This window comes from Misgurnus anguillicaudatus, chromosome 7 (genome assembly GCF_027580225.2).
Source record: "Misgurnus anguillicaudatus chromosome 7, ASM2758022v2, whole genome shotgun sequence".
Lineage (NCBI taxonomy): Eukaryota > Metazoa > Chordata > Actinopteri > Cypriniformes > Cobitidae > Misgurnus > Misgurnus anguillicaudatus.
In genome coordinates, this window is record NC_073343.2 from 36,538,616 (window position 1) to 36,561,920 (window position 23,305).

The 23,305-nt window shown below is 37.9% G+C and overlaps 1 protein-coding gene across 2 annotated transcripts in view; it reads right to left on the reverse strand.

Annotated features, from left to right (window-relative positions):
- bmf1 (BCL2 modifying factor 1) overlaps nucleotides 1-21,179 on the reverse strand; it is a 30,684-nt gene extending 9,505 nt beyond the window's left edge. Inside the window, exons 1-4 of one of the 2 annotated variants that reach the window (XM_055172646.2) lie at nucleotides 21,030-21,179; nucleotides 17,675-17,862; nucleotides 15,567-15,745; nucleotides 4,577-7,967 (exon numbers count right to left, since the gene is read on the reverse strand). In XM_055172646.2, the coding sequence (XP_055028621.1) occupies nucleotides 7,857-7,967; nucleotides 15,567-15,745; nucleotides 17,675-17,846 (462 nt within the window). In that variant the 5' untranslated portion in view covers nucleotides 17,847-17,862; nucleotides 21,030-21,179 and the 3' untranslated portion in view covers nucleotides 4,577-7,856. Of the gene's footprint in view, nucleotides 1-4,576; nucleotides 7,968-15,566; nucleotides 15,746-17,674; nucleotides 17,863-21,029 lie in introns of those variants that run through there. The other variant, XM_055172647.2, reaches the window with a different exon arrangement.
- Nucleotides 21,180-23,305: the final 2,126 nt, after the last annotated feature.

Sequence of the window (23,305 nt, forward strand, 5' to 3'; positions counted from 1 at the left end):
GACACACTACATGGCACTGTGGTACAATTTTGATATCAATCTGTTAGCCTTTAATAGCTTACTCATTTGCACTTGTAATTTTGCTGAGCAGACACAAAACATTAAGGTTAGGAGACAATTTTTTATTTTTATGCGTCAGAGTAAATGTTCATGTTGGTGTTGTTTTTGTGTTGAGATCTTGTAGGATATTAGTGATTCAAAAACAAAACACTCATTAAAAAGCTTAAAGTAGTAGCTTTATTTTGAGTCATCTTTTAGGGATCAAGTTAAAGCCGTGTGGCAGCTAGCTTATCATGTTTGTCAAGAAGTCAGTTGGGGATGGTTGTCACATAGCTTGCGGGGTTGGTTGTCACATGTGAGTATTGGACATGTAGACCTTTTAAGACTGTTTGTCTGATTGTTTGTTTTGGTTTGCTGTTTAAATAAAATAAATAAAGCATTAAATAAAGAGGTTTTAACACTAAAAATTATTTCATTTTATTTTTCAACACAGTAGACAATAGGCTTTATGCCCAGCTGCACTACTTCCTGAACTTCAGCCAGCTTCTTGTTTCCTGTCTGCCATTATTGGACAAACTGATTAATCCAGGTGTGCCTGACCTCAGTAGTACCAAGTTACAATAATCAGACACACCTGGATTAATCAGTTTGTCCAATAATGGCAGACAGGAAACAAGGAGCTGGCTGAAGTTCATAGTGCAGCTGGGCATAAAGCCTATTCAAGTAACTGATCACCCACTTTAATCCCATTGTTTAAACATAATGGGCATTAATAACAACTATCATATGGGTGGATTCATATTAAAACTTATTTGGAGTTTCTAGCTTAAAAAACAAAAAAGTTACACATTATCTTTTCAGATCCCAATTTATCATTGAAATCCTATTGAACCTCTATAGGGACAACCAACCCCACATTGTGTCAGAGTGTCTTTGATGTTTAATTACTTCCTGTTACAATACATTCTAAAAATAAAAAGTATACACATTTAAAGCCAAGACTCCAAAGTTTCATTTCATGTAGGAATTACTGCTGAAAGATTTTTTGAAGATGAGCAATTCATGCATGAGTAAAAATTGTGACAACCAACCCCGGTCTCCCCTATGACGTGCACATTGAAAAGCAAATGCATCACTATAAGTAATAATACAAATAGGGATTATAAATGGGCTATATAGAAAGTGCTATTGAATATTCATTAAGTTGCAGTTATAATGAGTGATTTGAATAGACCTTTATTGCTATTGTTCATTTAACTATGAAATACTGTTAAGCAGTATATTTAACTTGGCTCATTGTTGTATCCTTGTGAAATTATTAAGTGATGTTCAGTCTACACATACACACACACGCTTGATGAAACCTCACATCTCTGCTCCTGTGGATTTACACAAACACTCCTGCTGCGATCACTGACACAACTCTAGACCTTCACTGCACAAACACATTCATACAGAAAGAGAGAGAGAGAGAGAGAGAGAGAGAGAGAGAGAGAGAGAGAGAGAGAGAGAAAGAGAGAGAGAGAGAGAGAGAGAGAGAGAGAGTCACACATGAATGATGTTTAATGTTGTCTGAACTTTAATGATTAAACTCAAACCTGTGGAGTCCAGGCGTCACGATCATGCTGATTTAACCCTTCAGTGTCTGTAAATCACTTCTCAACACTACAGCTCTGTTTCACTCATACACTGTTGGTTTAGATTAAGATCAGTAAAAATGTTTGTTAACATAGTAAACAACTGTTGACTTGACACAAAGTAGCACGGTTCAGATTCATTTACAATGTGAAGAGAGAGCAGCAGGTTTAACGGTGGCACACAGATGAGTTTATCAGAGGTTTAGAAATGATATTTTAACATATTCAGATAACAAGAACTGATTAACAGTGAAGTGGGTAGAAGTGTCACCAAACTAACCAAAATAAAGTTTGTTTCTAAACAGATACTTTAACCCTTCATCTGTCAAACATCACAGATCTCTGAACATTAAACTCTTCATGTTTAATCATGTTGTCTTGTGTATAAAACTGATTCCTGAGGCTGTTTTTGATTAGATTTCAACACAACTGAACCTGTGATGTAACACTGTAAGTGTATGTGTGCGCGCGCGTGCGTGTGTGAGTGTGTATGTGCATGCATTTGTGTGTGTGTGTGTGTGTGTGTGGCCGGGTAATTATCACGTAATGGTCCCCACAAAGAGAGGAATACCAGTGTTTTTGTGACCTTGTGGGGACATTTTGAGGTCCCCATGAGGAAACAAGCTTATAAATCAAACAGAATGATGTTTATTGAAAATCTAAGGTACAAGAAGGGTTTCTGTGATGGTTGGGGTTAGAGACTGGGGTAGGTAAGGGGAATAGAATATACAGTTTGTACGGTATAAAATGCATTACGTCTATGGAATGTCCCCACAAAACATGGAAACCAGAATGTGTGTGTGTGTGTGTGTGTGCGCGTGCGCAACAATAAACCATAACAAACACAAAGCCAATAGGCAGCTGTTCTGTCTGACAACATTAACCTGATGATCTGATATTAAACTCTACAACTCTCTAATTATAAAACTGCTCAAATGAAATCTGGAATAAAATGTCAATGAAAAAATATTATTCAACTCTACATAATTAAATTAATTACTAGGGAAATAATCCATATAATATAAATTTATAATTGTATCGTATGAGATGAGAGCTGTCACTGATGTCACGTGTAAAGAATCAAACACTGCAGGAAAATACAGAGCAGATTATTGTAAGCGTTTAAGACTTTTAAGAAAAGTGTTAGAAATGTGACACTTCAGTGTGTCGAGAACCAGTTTAACCAGTTCATCTGAAACACTTTCATCTAAAGAGGTTTGTGTGTCAGCAGATCTCAGCAACTTAACAAAACCAAGAAATAAAACAAACAGTGGTTAAAAATCTCTGCTGAAAGTTATTTTGTACACAACACCACAAAGAAAATCACAACAGCATGACAAACATTTAGACAAACATTTACTACTGACTAAACACAACACAACACAACACAACACACAGCACAACAAACAAGAGACATTTTTCATGCTTTTCTCAGCTGCGTCTCTCAGGACAATACAACAGCATTAATGAATGTGAGCTTAGACTTTTAAAAGGACTGTTCTGGGCAGTGTTGGGGAAAGTTACTTTTAAAAGTAATGCATTACAATATTAAGTTACTCCCAAATTAAGTAACTAATTGCGTTACTTTGTTACTTTTCATGGAAAGTAATGCTTATGTTACTTTTTAGTTACTTTTGCGTTACTTTTTCTTGGCTGAGGCTTGATCTCTTTCAGGGCTTGCAGGTGTTTTTTTATGACCGAAAAGTTCTGCATTCAGAAATGGCATATTTTATCACAAAAATGTGGAGCTTTGGCCTGCCATCTCAGTTTCTGACTCAAACTGTTCCCACACGCATAGAGTCTGTGACTACATTTAGTTTAATTCAGTCCTTAATTTTTTTATTGAATTAATTAAACTAAAAAAGTATTTTACTCATTACTTAAAAAAAAAGTAATATTATTACATAATGCACGTTACTTGTAATGGTTTACCCCCAACACTGGTTCTGGGTTCAGTTCACATTCATCTTCATTAGCACTAAAAATTATTTTGTTTCATCTTGTGTTTGTATTATTTTGGCACAAATGGTCAATTGTAAATGTTTAGTTAGTTATAAACTGATTCTATCACAGTAACCCAGTTTAAGTTAATAAGTTAGCATCTTCATGATAATCATTGTGATAATGAGAACCTGTATTTCACATTAATGCTTTAAAAAAACAAAAAACATTTAGAACTAGAAAAGAACAATATTTTATTTGACATTTTCAAGCAGGCAATGTCCTGAATGTAAAGGGTTAACCAAGAAGTTTTCTCAGTGTTTTGATTGGCTGAGCAGAAATAAACAAGATCTGCACTTGCTGGTGACCCCGGCTGCTGACCTCAGATAGACACTGAAGTTAATGGCTGTCTATGAGAACAGAGAGGCTATTGTTTAAGAGCCAGAGCTGCCAAAACTTCATTCGCACTGAGAAAGTGCTGAGCCAAGCAAAGCCCCCCCACCCCTCACCTCACCCCCCCTCCTCACCTCACCCCCCCGGCAACACAACACAACATCATCATGGGGAACGTCAGTCTGCTTCCTGCACAACATCACTTCTGTCTTTATTTAATGCCTCATGTTTCATTTAACTATCAACATAAGGAGAAATACAAATAAGTATTTCACAAATGAGTCAACTGCTGACGTACACTAAAAAATACAGCATGAAGTTAAAACAACATGCTTGACATAACTTTTAAATCAAGTTGAAAAAAAGTTGAAACTGTTTAACTTAATTTGTTAAGATAAAGTAACCTATGTTGATTTGACATCAGTTTTGCAGTAAAAGTATTATAAATAAAATGTGGATAGCAGAGGTCAGATCATTTTATTATTTGATGTGATTAATGATAATAATCTATGATATTCTGTATAATATGAGTTTAAATAAACACAAAGCTTTAACTGTACGTCTCAATAGACTCCCGATGTAGAATAAAACCCATAAACATTCAGAGTTTTTATTCAGAGAGATTTTATTGAAAAAGATGTACCAATAAAACAAAACAATTCAGAAAAGTGTTGTTTTAGAGCAAAGCTCTTATATACAGCATATTGCACTATTTAACAAATCTATATAACGTTGATACTGCATTAAAAAGAGAAAGAAGAAGAGCGTGAGGAGGAGTGCACGGTCCAGTCAATGTTTAGAGAAATGCTACATCTGTGCTGGGTCTCATCATCTCTTACTCTATAGTCAATGGATCAGATTTATAAACATTAGATTTCTGATGGAATGAAACTGAATGATAATAATGTTGTTTTGTGGTGATGTCATACAGGCCTAAATAAAAACACATCAAGATAACTTTCAGTTTGATGCATCTCATAGAGTATGTGGATTAAAAGCCCTTCATCATATTATGACATCATTTATAAATATCTGCCTTAAAAAAGACACAACTTTCAGTAAAAAAAAAACATTTTTACAAATCAAAAACTACGAGTCCAGACGATAAGAAAACTGCATTTAAAGACACTGTTAAGATCATTTGAACACAAATCTGATTAATACTGGGCACGGCAGTGTGCTTGTAATCCTTTCAATCAAATACATTGTCAGATGGCAAAAAAATAGTACAAAGACAAAAACACATTCCTGATATAAGACCTTCATAAGAAAGCCATGATGGGATGTGATGTGTGTACAACACGGGTACAAAAAAAATGATCTTGAAATTAAATCAAACAAACACAAATAACTTTCCAGTGCATGTAAAAAAATAACAAATACAACACAGAGATAAAGCACTTCATAGAAAATCCATCACAGCAGGAATGATCCATCACAGCTATCTTCAAATCCTCCAGTTAACTAAACTTACTGTAAATTAGTCTTTTTTAACTCCGATCTTCAGATAATAAAGAGTTGGCAGAAGTACAAGTCACCATTAGTTTCTCTTACACACATGAAAACATGTCCAGGTCAAATGTTCCCACAAATAGAAATAATGTATTTTTTCCCCCTAGAGATGAATCCTACAGTATGTTAGGAGCCATGAAAAGATGAATTGTCAATAAGATTCACAAACCAAGTAAAACATTCAGACACATTACAGTAAAGGCGAGGTGATACGATTCTGCCTCATCTGTTGGCACTTTAATCTGAGAGAAGAAAAGCTGAAGAGATTCGGATGCTGCTACACCAACAAAGCATCACAACATCAATAAAAACACAATTGCACAGAAAAGCAAATAAATAAAAGAAAGAAACTATCAATAAAAAGAAGTGAGAGAGAGACCGACACTGGCTCAGCGTTCTCAATCTGCAGGAAACAAACATTTCTCTCTCACATCATCAATGATGAAGATCTCTGATCTGATGCTGTACCATACTGATGTACCAACAGAGCTAACACAAAACCCAGAAAGAAAGAAAAACACAACTCGCACTGTTTTAGAATAAAATATAAAGCTGAAGACTATGACCTGCTTTCACAGACAAATGAGCTAAATCTTAGTTAAGGCCTTAGTTAAATTAAGCATTTTTAATCAACTTTAATGCTTAAAAGATGATACTGGTGTGTATCTTGAGACAAATCAATGGTGCTGGTATAATGTAAGATCTGTAAGTTCAGTTGAAACATGTGTTTTAGTCTAGGACTATAGCCTTAAACCTTGTCTGTGAAACCATTAAATTCGTGTTATAAAATCTTAATGGTATTGAAAACAGGCTTTGTTTTCTTCACGTAAGCTGTATTAGATATTTGGGATGGAAACTTAACAGTTATTTACATCTTGTTATGAAATTCATCCAATGACTGAACAACCATTTGACGCTTTCATGAATAATGAGGACTTTTATAAGAATTAATCTCTTCCAAAAAAAAGAAATAAAAGATTCTTCATTCTGCTCACATCTCGAAACAAAAACAATCTGAGAATAAAATCCTTTCATGATTCCAGAATCAAATAAACCTGTGTCACTCCTTCAAGATGAAAACAGCACAATATGAAAGATGATTGAGAAAAGCATCAGTGTATTCACATATAAGAATGACAGTAAACCTCCAAAAGAACACACGTCGTCCTCATGTACAAAAAACTAGTGGTCATATACTTCAAAAAATCTCCATTGATTGAACCGATCACCTGACAGATATTAAACAAAATACACATAAACTAATAGTGAAATCGTTCAAGTGTCATGAGAATGAACTCATTCAGATTTACACAGTATTGCTCACAGACACTTAACGTGATATAAAAACACACGCAAGCGACTGAAGTGTCCATGACTAGAATATCAAACTAGGACTACATAACAACTAATCGTTTGCAGAATAAAAGCTTTTGTTTAGATCATATATATACATGCATGTGTGTAGTTATATAAACATCATTATAATGCACAGTACATACACATATATATGAGATTCTAAACAAAAACTTTTATTTTGCAAATGATTAGTTGTTATGCAGCCTTATATCAGATGTTGATATGGTTACTGTATGCATTACTGTAAACACTGGTTGTTATTCTTACTGTAGGTAGTAATGTGATATAGAAAATGAGTTTATATCAAACTGAATTGAATGGATTTTAGTACCTGAATGAGAGTCAAAACTAAAATGTTAATCTTGAATGTGTTGTATGTTTCTGAGGCTGATTTATCTCCACCTTCACCTGTCTGAGATCATTATTCTGATAATATACTTCATTTGATTGTCAATGACAAGACGTCAAATAAAAGCTATGAAATGAGAAGATAACAAGTCAAATAAGAGTAGTACATGAATCCATCACTGACTTCATAATGTTCGACAAACATCTGGAGCTTTCTCACCCCATCATCAATAAAAACAAAACAAAATTCACAAGTAATACAGTATAAACACGATGAAAATGAGGTGCAAACGTTTGATTGTGAGAATGGGTCTCAGTGGATTGATGTTCTGGGAGGTTTCTAAATAAAAAGCCCCGCCCTGGGACAGTAAGGCTCCTCCCAAGAGTTGCAGAACTCATTTCAAACATACATGTAAGGAAGTGCAATCGAAATTAAACTTGAACAGTGTACTGTACAAAATACCTCAACACGTTTCTTATGAAAATATTCCTGTTTGAATCTCAAGAACAACATGGCATCTTCACGGAGAAAAAACACTGCGATATAAAACTGTCCCCGTCCTGCGGAGACAATGTCTTTTTGTTTTTTCCCTCAATACCCGTGTTAAATATGAACCAGTGCGCTAAGACGTCCCTGTCCGTGGTGAGACTGGGACCTGGATGGTGTGCTCACTGTCTGTCGTCCCTCCTGTCGCCCGCCTCTCTCCTGAACAAAAGCGTATAGATCGTCAGCGGCACACGCCACCAAAACCCCTCCTGGACCCTCTGGTTTCTCTGATGCTGGGAAAAAAATATCATCAAAGAAATAATCAATGACAGATAAACAAAACAGGGTTTGGAGTAGATTAATGCATGATTTATAAATCTGTGTCAGACCTACACCATAGCATCTACACCGTACTAAATATAACAAAAACCGATTAAAGAGAATATCATTCATATTCATGTCTTATGAGCATGACATTGATGTGCGTGAGTAACAGGAGGGTAAACACAGTAAAACCCAGACATTAAAACACTGCCAATATTTACCCCACAAACAAACACCTTCTGTTCCCGACACAAAGCAAACACAGTCATGGAAGACCGTTTCAAACGTACAGATTCATGTAGGAGAAACTCACGACAGACACACAAATCTTAATCAGAGATTAAACTGACAAAAATCATTTTGCCATTTTTGCTGGTGTCACAGATGAGCTGCTCCATCACTCTCGCTGACACTGAAGATTATACGGCTAATATTCGCTGTCAATCACAGAGGAAAGATGGGATTATTTGACTAAACAGGATTAGGTGCTTATGAGGCACACGCACAAACAGATGAAGTGTTAGTGTGTGCTTAACTTCTCCATCACTATCTGCTTCAGACCAGCTACTGAAATAATGTTAGAGTTTTGTATATACAGTGGGGCAAAAAAGTACTTAGTCAACCACCAATTGTGCAAGTTCTCCCACTCAAAAAGATGAGAGAGGCCTGCAATCTTCATCATAGGTACACTTCAACTATGAGAGACAAAATGAGGAAAAAAATCCAGAAAATCACATTGTCTGATTTTTTTGAGAATTTGTTTGCGATTTATGGTGGAAAATAAGTATTTGGTCAATAACAAAAAAGCTTACATGTCTCACAGACCTGTAACTTCTTCTTTAAGAGGATCCTCTGTCCTCCACTTGTTACCTGTATTAATGGCACCTGTTTGAACTTGTTAGCAGTATAAAAGACACCTGTCCACAACCTAAAACAGTCAGAATGCAAACTCAACTATGGCCAAGACCAAAGAGCTGTCAAAGGACACCAGAAACAAAATTGTAGACCTGCACCAGGCTGGGAAGACTGAATCTGCAATAGGTAAGCAGCTTGGTGTGAAGAAATCAACTGTGAGAGCAATTATTAGAAAATGAAAGACATACAAGAACACTGATAATCTCCCTCGATCTGGGGCTCCACGCAAGATCTCATCCCGTAGGGTAAAAATTATCACCAGAATGGTGAGCAAAAATCCCAGAACCACACGAGGGGACCTAGTGAATGACCTGCAGAGAGCTGGGACCAAAGTAACAAAGGCTACCATCAGTAACACACTATGCAGCCAGGGACTCAATTCCTGCAGTGCCAGATGTGTCCACCTGCTTAAGCCAGTACATGTCCGGACCCGTCTGAAGTTTGCTAGAGAGCATTTGGATGATCCAGAAGAAGAGTGGGAGAATGTCATATGGTCAGATGAAACCAAAACATAACTTTTAGGTAGAAACTCAACTTCTTGTGTTTGGAGGAGAAAGATGCTGAGTTGCATCCAAAGAACACCATACCTACTGTGAAGCATGGGGGTGGAAACCTCATGCTTTGGGTCTGTTTTTCTGCAAAGGGACCAGGACGACTGATCCGAGTTAAGGAAAGAATGAATGGGTCCATGTATCGTGAGATTTTGACTCAAAACCTCCTTTCGTCAGCAAGGGCATTGAAGATGAAACGTGGCTTGGTCTTTCAGTATGGCAGTGATCCCAAACATACCGCCCGGGCAAAGAAGGAGTGGTTTCGTAAGAATAATTTCAAGGTCCTGGAGTGGCCTAGCCAGTCTCCAGATCTCAACCCCATAGAAAATCTTTGGAGGGAGTTGAAAATCTGAGTTGCCCAGCGACAGCCCTAAAACATCACTGCTCTAGAGGAGATCTGCATGGAGAAATGGGCCAAACTACCAGCAACAGTGTGTAAAAACCTTGTGGAGACTTACAGAAAACGTTTGATCTCTGTCATTGCCAACAAAGGGTATATAACAAAGTATTGACATAAACTTTTGTTATTGACCAAATACTTATTTTTCACCATGATTTACAAATAAACTCTTAAAAAATCAGACAATGTGATTTTCTGGATTTTTTTTTCTCATTTTGTCTCTCATAGTTGACGTGTGCCTTTGACGGAGGTTGCAGGCCTCTCTCATCTTTTTAAGTGTGAGAACTTGAACAATTGGTAGCTGACTAAATACTTTTTTGCCCCACTGTATATAGGAATGTATTCAGGGCTCCCACACTAAGCCAAATCTCAAATCTCCCTAAAAAGCTGAATTTTCATGACCTATATAATTTTTGTCTAAATGCATGATATAAATAAACAATGGCAATAAATTTCTGTTTAGACTTGAAATCAGTGGAGGCTTGGACCCGGAAATGGCATTCCTTACGTCACAACTTAACAAGCGGATTACATTTCTATAAATCACAAACAAAGATATTCCATGACTTGGACAAAAAGACTTTCAATGACTGAAATAAGTATTAGAAAATTCCATATTCCAGAAATTCCATGACCCGTGGGAACGCTGTATCTTTGAAGGTTTTGTAGTTGCCAGATGTTAAGAGTATGTTGCAGTATGATGTTTCTCTGTCATTCTCACAGACCAATTCACAAGTCCATCAAAACCCATCATGAGTTTCCTCTCAGAGCTGAATTAAGAGTCATCAGGTAAAAGATGAAGTGCATGTCATGAGGTTTCATGTGAAAGACTTTACAGTGTGACTGCGTGTGTTGAGCGGATGCTTGCGTGCGTGTTGTGATCTGTCTCACAGTTAACTGTCTGAAGTGAGTCAGCAGCTAAATATAGAAACAGATAAAGAAGAGAGAGAGAGTTTAAACAAATCCACACGAACAGTGTTGTTATTACTCGTGTGTTTATCAGCCAATCAGCAGCTGATGTTCTCAAGAGAGTCACTCTCTCTCTCTCTATGTCTCTCTCTCTGCGTGCCAGCTTCAGACTTCAGCTTCCTCAAGTTCATGTGTGTGAAAAACAAAAGTAACCAAACCATCCAATCTATTAATAATGATTGTGTGAAGTTATGCTAACAACATTACACAACTAAATGTGCATTAAAATCAAAATGTAAAAAGATGAAAGAATGAATAGTGTGGCATGACAATAATCACAAATGAGATCTTTAAACATCTCGGCTGATTCTCCTCACGTCTGAAGAAATGAATCTACAACTGAAAGATCTCAATATGACTCACAGATCACTCATGAATGTATTTGGCTCTTTAATTCTTAATAACTAACCCATTCATCAAAACAAACTGAAGTTTTGTTTTTTCCTGTAGCAATTCTCTAAAAGTGACAGGAAAAGTATAAGATCTCATGAGGATTTAAACAGGCATTGTTTTAGCGGCTACTCAGTTTCTGTGTGAACCACAGACGGGAGGTTTCACAGGAAATCAGTCTATCAAAACACACTGGAGTGACTGAATAAAACACTGCTGTGCTTCTCATAAACACACACACGCACACACACATGCACCACACAGATATAGATACAGAAACACAAAGATGAAAAAGCAGGCAGGCATCACAGTTCTGTCTGTCTGTGTGTCTGTGTGTGTGTGTCTGTCAGGCCCTCAGGAGACTCAGAGATTCATTGAGAATGAGCAGTAATATATCTGTCAACAGTTCAGGTCATGACACAGCCGCATACGCCGCAGGCAAGAGCGCAGCTGCAGAAAGCATTAACACTCACTGACTGCAGAATCTGAACATCAGCGCTGATAAAAACATCTCATCTCAGTATCTCTCATCTCCTATCAGTATCAATGGCACATTTCAATTTCATGAACATCTTTCAGGCTCTGCACGATTTTACATTTATGCGTTTGCCGCTTTTATCCAAAGAAACTTAATCATCTTATTGGGAATCAAACCTATGACCTAACACAATGCTCTACCAGGAACACTGTGTGATATTTGGACCTAATCAGAGAGACCTATAGCCAACAGCCTGTGGTGTTTTACCTCCCTGATACCCAAAATTACACAATTCACCCATAAACAACAATATGATACCCACTGAAACACTACAGATTAACACTGAGATCTTATAACACTGAAGTCCTGATCAACATTACGTCATACAGTACACTAAATATTACCCTCATTTCATATTCAAAGTTTGTCATTTAATGCTTCTGACACTGGGCACAAGTCTCCATGATCATCACAATTACTGCCCCGGTCTCCTGCATCATCACTTTGTGTTTATCACACTGTGTGCGTGCGTGCGTGTGTGTGTGTGTACCTGGTAATTATCACGTTGTGGGGACCAATTGTCCCCACAAAGTTAGGAATACCAGTGTTTTTGTGACCTTGTGGGGACATTTTGAGTTCCCCATGAGGAAACAAGCTTATAAATCAAACAGAATGATGTTTCTTGTAAATGTGAAGTAGTAGAAGGGTTTCTGTGATGGTTGGGGTTAGGGAATGGGGTAGGTTAGGGGAATATAATATACAGTTTGTACGGTATAAAATGCATTACGTCTATGGAATGTCCACACAAAACATGGAAACCAGAATGTGTGTGTGTGTGTCTGTATGTATGTATGAAGATAGATGTTTGTCTGAAAGTGAGCAGATATAAGCTCTGATATTACTGCCTAACCAGGACAGACTCATTATCTCTATAATGTATTAATGCAAACTGACTTTATCTGCAATCACTTCACTCAGTCAGGACAACTACACTCTTAAAAATAAAGATGCTTTAATCACAATGCCATAAAACAGAAGTTGTGGCTAAAAGAGATACAGCTACAGGCCAATTCAATTCAATTTTATTTATACAGCGCATTTCACAAGTGTTAATTGTTTCAAAGCAGCTTTGCGTTAATACTAGGAAAAAGCATAGAAAAGCCAGAGTAGTTATAATGTAATGTATACAGTAAAGTATTAAAGGGATAGTTCGGCCAAAAATGATATTAAACCCATGATTTACTCACCCCCATGCTGTCCAAGTTGCATATGTCCATCGTTTTTCAGACAAACACATTTTCGGATATTTTAGAAAATATTTTAGATCTTTCTGTTGATTAAATGTAATGTTACGGGCTCCAGCAATAGTCCACGACCTTCAAGTCCAAAAAAGTGCGTCCATCCCTCACAAACCAAATCCAAACGGCTCCAGGACGACAAACAAAGGTCTTTTGAGGGTCAACAGCGGTTTCTCTGCTGCTGCTCTGTCCCCCGCCCTCCGAATTTGTCATACGTCACTAAGAAAAGTGCGTACACTACGCTAATACTCTCTCCTGAGTCTAAGCTGGCGGCGCTACCGGAAGGTAGTTCATTACGTTAATAACATTTTAAATATGGATATTTCTACAACAACACCACTCGGATTACCCTCAGAAGACCTTTGTTTATCATCCTGGAGCCGGATTTAATTTGTGAAGGATGGACGCACTTTTTTTTGGACTCGAAGGTCGTGGACCACCGCTGGACCCCGCAACATTACACCCAATCAACAGAAAGATCTAAAACATTTTCCCAAATATCCGAAAATGTGTTTGTCTGAAAAACGATGGACATAATGCAACTTCAACAGCTTGGGGGCGAGTAAATCATGGGTCCAATATCGTTCTTGGCCGAACTATCCCTTTAAGTTAAGCCAATGGTGGTGTGGACTCTCCAGGGGATGAAAAAATCCCCTAGGAGAAAAACTTTCCTGGCTAGTCCAGGGGGAAAACTCCTAGGAGGAGAATAACTCCTATGAGAGATATATATATAAATACTATTGGGGTGTGTGAACGGGTAAGCGGATTAAACTGGTTTGGCCGGTGGTCGTTGGTCAGGCATTGGCTGGGCATCACGTTGAAGGACGGTCAGTAGATCAGTGGTGTGATGACCTTCACAGCACGAAAGCCGCAAAAACCGAAAGCGGCTTGTTTATGTTGTTACTGCTGAATCACATGAAATCTTATCCTATGTGTTTTTCATCCCAATCCCACCACTAAACCCAACATCTTGTGAGATTTGGCCTGAGCTGTATCCCCTTTAGGAATCCTGGGTCTTGTAGGTTCACTGTACTGACCCTAATTAAACACACCTGCATTTCATTTCCAATTAATCCTGAAGACTTTAGGCTTGTTTGAGATGCGGCTCATCTGAAATTTAGATGTGAGCAGGCGTCTGCAGTGAGGGGAAGAGTAAAAAAGAGCTGTAAAGTCGACACTTCACCAATCTCGCAGTCCAGTCGATCACAAACGTCAGCAGAGGCAGAAATCGGATTCACGTATTTTCTCGCGGATTAAATAGATGCAACTGAAATACTAATACATGCATTTACATTAAAGGCGGAGTCCACGATGTTTGAAAGCCAATGTTGATATTTGAAATCACCTAAACAAACACGCCCCTACCCCAATAGAATCTGGACCTTCTGTTGATAGACCCGCCCCACACATACGCAACCCGGCATTTGATTTGATTTGATTGGCTATAAGTGTGTTTTGGGACTCCGCCTTTAAGACTTTTATGAGGAGAATCAACAAAGGTGAACTGTTGGAAAAGGCTACTTAGTAAATGTTGGAATGTCTAAAGTCTAGTTGTAATACAAATTATTTTCTGTTGTGTGAATATATAAATGTCATAAGCCAATAACAAGCCGAAAAAATATAAAAACTACTATAGAAAGTCGGACACGTGTGGTGACGCGATTATGCGTCTGGTCCAAACTTTACTTCCTGTTTCAGTTTTTTTTTGTAATGGTCTGTCTAGTTGCTAAACTGAACTCTTGAAAAAAATACCTCGTAAAAAATAACACAGAATTTGTTCATCTCAAACAAACGCTTCAATTCGATTTTTTCAGGTATGTTTAATTAGGGTAGGAAATAAACTCTGCAGGACAGAAGAACCATTTGTGTCCAAACATTTAAAGGACGGTTCTGTTTCAGAACAGTGAATAAAGATTATAAAAAGATGAAAAAGTGGTTCTTCAAACAACCTATGACTTCAAAAGTTATATAAAGCTGAGATATTGGTGTTATCCACCAACAGGACTAAAGACTAAAGTGAAGTCAACACGAGCCACTTGTCATCACAGAAACTAATAATACAGCAGTTATGAACTACACTGATTTAACTTTATAAACATTAATATAATCACACACAAACACATGCACGCACGCACACACACGCACACACACACACACGCACGCACCCACGCACGCACACACACACGCACACACACACACACGCACGCACCCACGCACGCACACACATACACACACACACACACACAAATGTTATGGATAGACACATGAGGAAAAGAGTGCAGTAAACAGGAAGCTCAACAGAGAGAGAGAATGAATGAGAGTTTTGTCTCATGTGCAGAACAAGAGGTCACACATCTAAACTTGAGTCAAGAAACGGTTTGGCCAAAACAAACACATCAGACAGAAAATGTTTATGTGTAAATGAAGTGATAAAGCTCGACTTCTATCGCAAAACAACAAACAGACCAACAAGAGACATGGAAGCGTTTTCATCATCAGCACAGACCTGTGATCTACGAAAAGCTCAGCAGTACAGAGATCAGATGAATGAAGATCACTTGACCTACCGTCATATGTTCCTGATAGAACTGATCTCCGATCAGCCTGAGCTTCTGTCCGATGAGGGTCTCGATGCTCTGTGCGGGGCGCGGTGGGGGCGGATCCATCACCTGCAGGTTCTCTTGTAGAGCGACGTCTAAAGGCTGTGAGCGAACGGTCGGTGCGAGCAGTAACAGTCCTGGATTACCTGTTCAAACAAACACACAACTCAACACACTTCTTCATGGGTCACTAGTTATCTAAACAACTCAACAACACAACTTGACTTCCTACAGTCATTACACTATAGTCAATAATGATAATGAGCAGATGCTCGTCAGTACATCTAACGAAGCCTTCATCGACCAATCACAATCAAGTATTCCAGAAAGCCAGGTACAGTCAAGTCTTGATCCTATGACAGTATTAAATAAAAGAGCACTAGTAGGCATGTGTTTATGTTTAATGTGTTAAGGCACAAAAACTATCACCCAACTGGTTTAGTGCCCAGATGTAAATGATGTCTTTTTCAGATATCAGAGATATTTTCTATGAGACGATGAGGGAGAGGTTTAAAAGTGTGAGAGTAAAACTGTGCTGTCACCGATGTGAGACGTGATGACTCAATGAGAATCTGATGCTAATATTCACACAAATTCAACAGGAAATGTACCCGTCTGAGTTCATGTACAGACATCATTTCTTCTTCTGTGTAGTGGTGCAGTTCCAGTTCTTCGTACCAAACTTCAGAAATAAAACGGTGAGCTCGCAGCAGACGTGTGTAACATCTAACAGGGCGTTTTGCCAACAAAACATTTGTGGTTGAATTGCAAAGCGACCGACACACACGCGACAGACACACACAAACACATGCACACAAACACACAGACACTTACACGCACACAGACACCTACACGCACACAAACACACAGATACTTACACAGACACTTACACGCACACAGACACTTACACACACAGACACAGACACACACACACACACACACACACACACACACACACACACACACACACACACACACACACACACACACTTATGCAGACACTTACACACAGAGACACTAACACACGTACACAGACACTAACACACACTTACACAGACACTAACACACACTTATACAGACACTTACACACAGAGACACTAACACACACTTATACAGACATTTACACAGAGACACTAACACACACTTATACAGACATTTACACAGAGACACTAACACACACTTACACACACACTTATACAGACACTTACACAAAGACACTAACACACACTTACACAGACACTAACACACACTTATACAGACACTTACACACAGAGACACTTACACACACTTATACAGACACTAACACACACTTATACAGACACTTACACACAGAGACACTAACACACACTTACACAGACACTAACACACACTTACACAGACACTAACACACACTTATACAGACACTTACACACAGAGACACTTACACACACTTATACAGACACTAACACACACTTATACAGACACTTACACACAGAGACACTAACACACACTTACACAGACACTAACACACACTTATACAGACATTTACACACAGAGACACTTACACACACTTACACAGACACTAACACACACTTATACAGACATTTACACAGAGACACTAGCACACACTTACACAGACACTAACACACACTTATACAGACACTTACACAGAGACACTAACACACACTTACACAGACACTAACACACACTTATACAGACATTTACACAGATACACTAACACACACTTACACAGACACTAACACACACTTATACAGACATTTACACAGACATGCAAACACAGACACTAAGCTTAGCTAAGCTAACCTAACCTAACCTAACCTTACCTAACCTAACCTAACCTAACCTAACCTAACCTAACCTAACCTAACCTTACCTAACCTAACCTTACCTTACCTTACCTTACCTAACCTAACCTAACCTAACCTAACCCATATGTAGACAACTACACACACAGACACCTACACACACAGACACTTACACAGACACTTACACACACACTTACACACAGACACTTACACACAGACACAGACACATACACACATTTACACAGATGATTAAAGCGGTCTGTGGTTTACCGTAGAGAAGGCGTCTGTGCTCCTCACGTATCCGGCAGGGCAGCATGTTGTTGGACGATGCAGAGGGAAGCCCTGATGAATGAAGACCCCCGTCTGCTGTCTTTATCTGATGATGAGAGGAAGGCCAACGCTGTCGACCCTTCCGGAAGACATCATCATCATCTTCATCCATTAGCCGAGCTTCTCACCTAAACACAAGATCAGAGGACATCACCATTAACCATAAATCTGTATTACATACAAGAGCATCAGTCCACCTGACCTGCACTCGACATCAAAGGACTTGACATTTCATTAACAAAGTTTTCAAAAACAATGCAAATAATACAACCCAACTACGTGTGAAAAGTTAAGATAGGAAAATAAACATAAATAAATGAAACAAATGTTGAAAACTCATTAAATAAAGCTTGGTTCTGGATCATGTCAAATCTGAGTCCTGAGGCAGAACCGGTTGAGAGAAACTGCTGTAGATATCACTACAAACACTTGTGCAAATACTGGCTTACACATATCGGCTTAATAATTTCTCCCAACACACCTAGTTCTTTATTTATACTGGTTAACGGCACGATTACTAAGGTTAAAGGTTAGTGTGTCTCTCGGCCACGGGCCGTACTGATTCAGATGAACTGCAGCGATGAAACTACACACTCAGGCTGTGGTTAGACGACTGGTTTACTATATTTAACCCGACTGAGGTTTGGCAGGGCACAGACAGAAACTGTCTCGATTCTTGCCTACATTTTCCATGTTCTGTGGCAATGCTTTAGGCTTTCTAAATAACAACAACTCTGAAAACCAGCAGATACATTCAACTATACAGAAATCACAGTAGAAAAAAACATAAAATGTTTACACAGATCTGCAAAAGATAAGAAATATACTGTATTTTGGGTGCCAGGCAGTAGATGGCGATGTTACCCTGTAAAGAAACAATCAACACCTGCGTACATACACATACTTCTACAGAGTGAAAAATACAAACAAACAAGACGGCTAAAACATCCAGAAGATTTGTTTAGATTTATTACTACAGGTGACCTTGGACTAAACTCAGTTTTTAAGCAGGACTAACACAGTCCTGTAGGCCACCTTTATTGTTTTGGTGTTACCTATAGACTGAATTAACACATGCACATGATGTCATAGCCGTCCTGTTCATACTGTACCTGCTATTTAAAAGGGAAAGTATATATATGTAATAAACAAAATGTAATTAACTGTGATGGAGATAATGTCACAAAACAACTATTATAACAGCTATAATTAACTTTTATTCAGTGTTTTAGTTTTGACGTGAACTCTGACCTCACCCCTGTCATTGCATTTTAAGATTCACACAGTCGGTCTTCAAGATTTCTCAAGTACATAAACTGTGACATAACCTCAAGTAAAAAAATAACAAAAAACTAAAGTTTCTAAGCCGTTGTATCACTACAGCACTTTCTGCAATTGCATCAAGTAAAAATCATATTTTATGAATGAAAAATGTTGGATGTTTAGATGTGCGTGTCAACTGTTGTTTATGTTGAGATCTACAAAACCACTTGATCGTATCTGATCTACTCAATGACTGGAAATGACGCTGCAATACAGAGTAACACGCAGCTCCCCCTACTGCTGACACACACATGCACGTGCATGCACACAAACACACAAATACACACACACACACACACAGAAAATAAAGGTAAGAGTCAAGGAATCAGTAGAGATTAATAATTCACTCCAGATTAATTAAACACCTCAAACACCTTTAAACAACTAAACTTTAACAAAAATCCCACCACGAGAGACTGTGTCATCTTACCACTAAACCACAGTTTACATCACCTGCTTCAAACCAACCAAAGCAGCATCACACATAGACACTGACAACTCCTTCAGTGATGTAGTCGCTGGTTTATATCAGTCTTGTACAGTGTATATATTGTAACAGTTTGCATTACTAAAGAATTGACGCACACACAAATCACTCACACACACTTTCCAGTAGAGTCTCATCAGTGTTTACTAGCATGCTGTTTCAATTACTGCATGATGAGTTAAAGGTGCTGTAGAATGTAAAATTGTATTTATCTTGGCATAGATGAATAATAAGAGTTGTGTACATTGTAATGATACTTAAACACGATTATTCCTCCTTTTCTTTTGTAAACCTTGTGCATGAAAAGACAAACATCTCAACTTAACACAGACTGTAATGTTACAGTCCAGATGTACGCCCCAAACATTAAATGAAGTACAATGTTGTTACAATGTTAAAAACAAAGTTGTGACTGCTTAGTTAGCGCTATATGCTATTTAATGCTATATGCTAGCGTTTAGGGTGAAGTTCTACTATTGACGTTACAGTTACGTTTTGCAGGTCCATACTGAAAAAAACACAAACTTACCTCTCAGAAACGTCCATTAACAATCATCAAACAATTGATTTGATTATTCCTCAAAATCTGTATCTTTATCTGATAAACATAAGATCTGTTTACACACACACACAGAGCTACCGACGGAGAAACAGCCAATCAGAGCAGAGCTCAACATTATTATTCATGACCCTTTCAAATAAGGTAATAATAGATCATTTCATTATAAATGTAAAACTGTCTCTGGATTATTTTTGCACTTAATAAAGCCACAAACCTTTTATGTAGATATCAGATAATAATAGTATTACAATGCATTCTTTGGCACCTTTAACTCGAGTCTAACAACAGCTGAATAAAGCACCATAACAACTATAGGTTTAATTCTTTATGTGTCATCTACACATCTGTATAACATTAATCACATGCATCTGAAACAGATGACATCACACTCTGTCAGAGATATCATAGTGTTTATAATCACTATCCCAGCACTTTAGACTGTCATTAATGATAAGCCCTGAACACACTGCGGGCTGTGTCTCATCACCCAAATGAGCTCCCGATCTAGACAACAACATTTATTAATTTCACGAGCTTTGTGTTTAAGATATAACAACATGTGTTGTGTATCCAAGTCTGTTACAGTGAGCAGTGTGAAAGTAAAGTGCGCTACCTACTGGTGAGTGACTTAAATCTGCTGCTGTCGGTTTAAAACACAGCCAATGTAAGTTACCGTCGATGTGTTTTTACAAATACGCAAATCCCACTCACGCTATAAATTATTATTCGTCTGCGTAAATGTCAAAATGATTCAACAATAATTCTCTTCAAATGAAATACATAACTTACATGAACAAATACACACCGCGATACAACAATAACAACAACAACAACAGAATTAAACTACACAAAATCATCGCTAACAAACAACTACCAGAGTATTACCATGTTACGGCCTGGTGTGTCTGTTAAACATGTCATACCTATGTGTTTGTGTGTCCTCCAGGTGAGTAAAAAAGATATAATCGAGTTAAGTTCGTACGCTTCTGTCCTCTGCTGCTCATTCTGCTGCCGGAGACTCGCGCGCTCTCGCGTCCCAGCTAGGCGACCCCGCCCACTGAACGACGTCACACCCTCCGCCTCAACACACACACACACACACACACACACACACATAACACGCACGCGCTCTCTCTCTCTTAAAGCGGCAGGAGCAAAGTTTTTAAATTTCCAGTGCAAAGTAAATAGAATACTGAGATTATTTTACAACAACATTTGTATAGATATATAAATTAAATGATAAAATAATAATAGTAATAATAATAATAATATATATATATATCTCAATTGGTCTAACAGATACAATTATTTAACTTATACACTTTTTGTTACATTTCTATTTATGTAAAATAGTTTACCAAAAAGTGACAATACAGCCCTGGCATAATGTACATGTGAGTGTGATTGCTCAGGAAATATACTGAACATACACCTTTAAGACATGTCAGTCATGTGACTACTGGCCAATAACAGCGTTTGTTTTGGTCCGGCCTTGCGCTATTCAGACACGTGTATGGGAAATTCCCACAGCTGTAGTGTTTGTGGTTTCACTGCTGCGCACTCATCATAAGATTTCACACTGACACACAGTAGTGAGAGAGAGAGCGTGTGTGTGTGCACACACTTTAAACTGTAGGCTACTGAGAAAATGTGTTGTTATTGTTGTTAAGGAATAGTTAAATAAATATTTCAGTCAAAGTTGACACTTAAAAACATAACTTGAAATGTCATTCAATCTCTTGATTCTGGTGTAAGAGATAAACTCTATCTGTCCAAACACAACTGACTCGTGTATTATCATGTCCAGTTCTGGTTTATAAGGGTTATAGGGCAGGTGATGATTGTTATGTTCAGGGGTGTGACACTGCTTAATAAACACTCCAACAGCTGGGTCACAGAATGACCCCATTCCCTCACACAGACGACAGATCCCTGCCAAACAAACACCAGTCCTGTCCCAGTGCTGTTACTATGACAACAGCACTTAACAGTGTGAATTCTTTCAAATTGAAGATTATTTGCATGAAGACAAAACAACATTTTCATATTAAAACTATGTTTACTTATAGGAATTATATACTTTTAGCAACAAAACTTACATGTTTTCATTAATCCTTGCATAAATATTAGAGGTTTGTACTTGCCAGTTTTAATTGACGTCTCTCCGCTCCTGTGCACTGCTATTACTTTTAACTTCTTTTGTTCAATTTGTAAGTCTGAATGTGTCTGTTTTGATACATTTTTGTGGGACTCCTTGTATATTGAAACAATGTAATCTTTCATTTTTTTCTCGAAAACAAGAGCAGGTGCAATGAAATCTTATTCCTTTTGTTAATTTTTCCTGTCTGGCCCACTGTGCCCCCCTCAAAACAGAGGTGTAGATTTGAGTCTAAAGTTCACATGGAGTTTGCTGAAGCCCTGCCAACATTGGGCAATGATCAGGTTCATTTCTGGGTCATTGAAATAACTGTGTCGACACACACACACACACACACACACACACACACACACACACACAAACACACACACACACACACACACACACACACACACACACACACACACACACACACACACACACACACACACACACACACACACACACACACACACACAAACGCATGCACGTGCTCACACAATTACACAGACACACACACACCTCAGGACACGTGTGTTTAATAACAGCCAACCATTTAAACCTACTATCAGTGATAATAAACAACAGTGAACATTATTGTCTGTTAGTTTGTTTATAATTCATGATCTATTAATCAGTGATAATCAGTGACAGTTAAAAATAAAACAGTTTAGTAATGCTGTAAGATTTAAGGTGATATTTCTACAGCACAAATGATGGATATATATAATAAATATTTAAGTTTCAGTCTAGAGTTTTAGTTTAACTTGTGTTTTGACACTATGATCAATAGTATATTTCTCATAAACAAGTTTAATGAATGTTATTTATATAATGTTATGTCACTTTATATTACTAGAGAGGATTTGCTAATAACTCTCAAGGCCCGTCTGTACATTATGTTACACTGCTGTATATTCAGATCATTTATTCTTCTTACAGACTCATCTTATCTTACTCTTCACAATCATAAATTCATAAACATCAGATGAAATATCAGCACACACACACAGAGAGAGAGAGAGAGAGAGAGAGAGAGAGAGAGAGAGAGAGAGAGAAAAC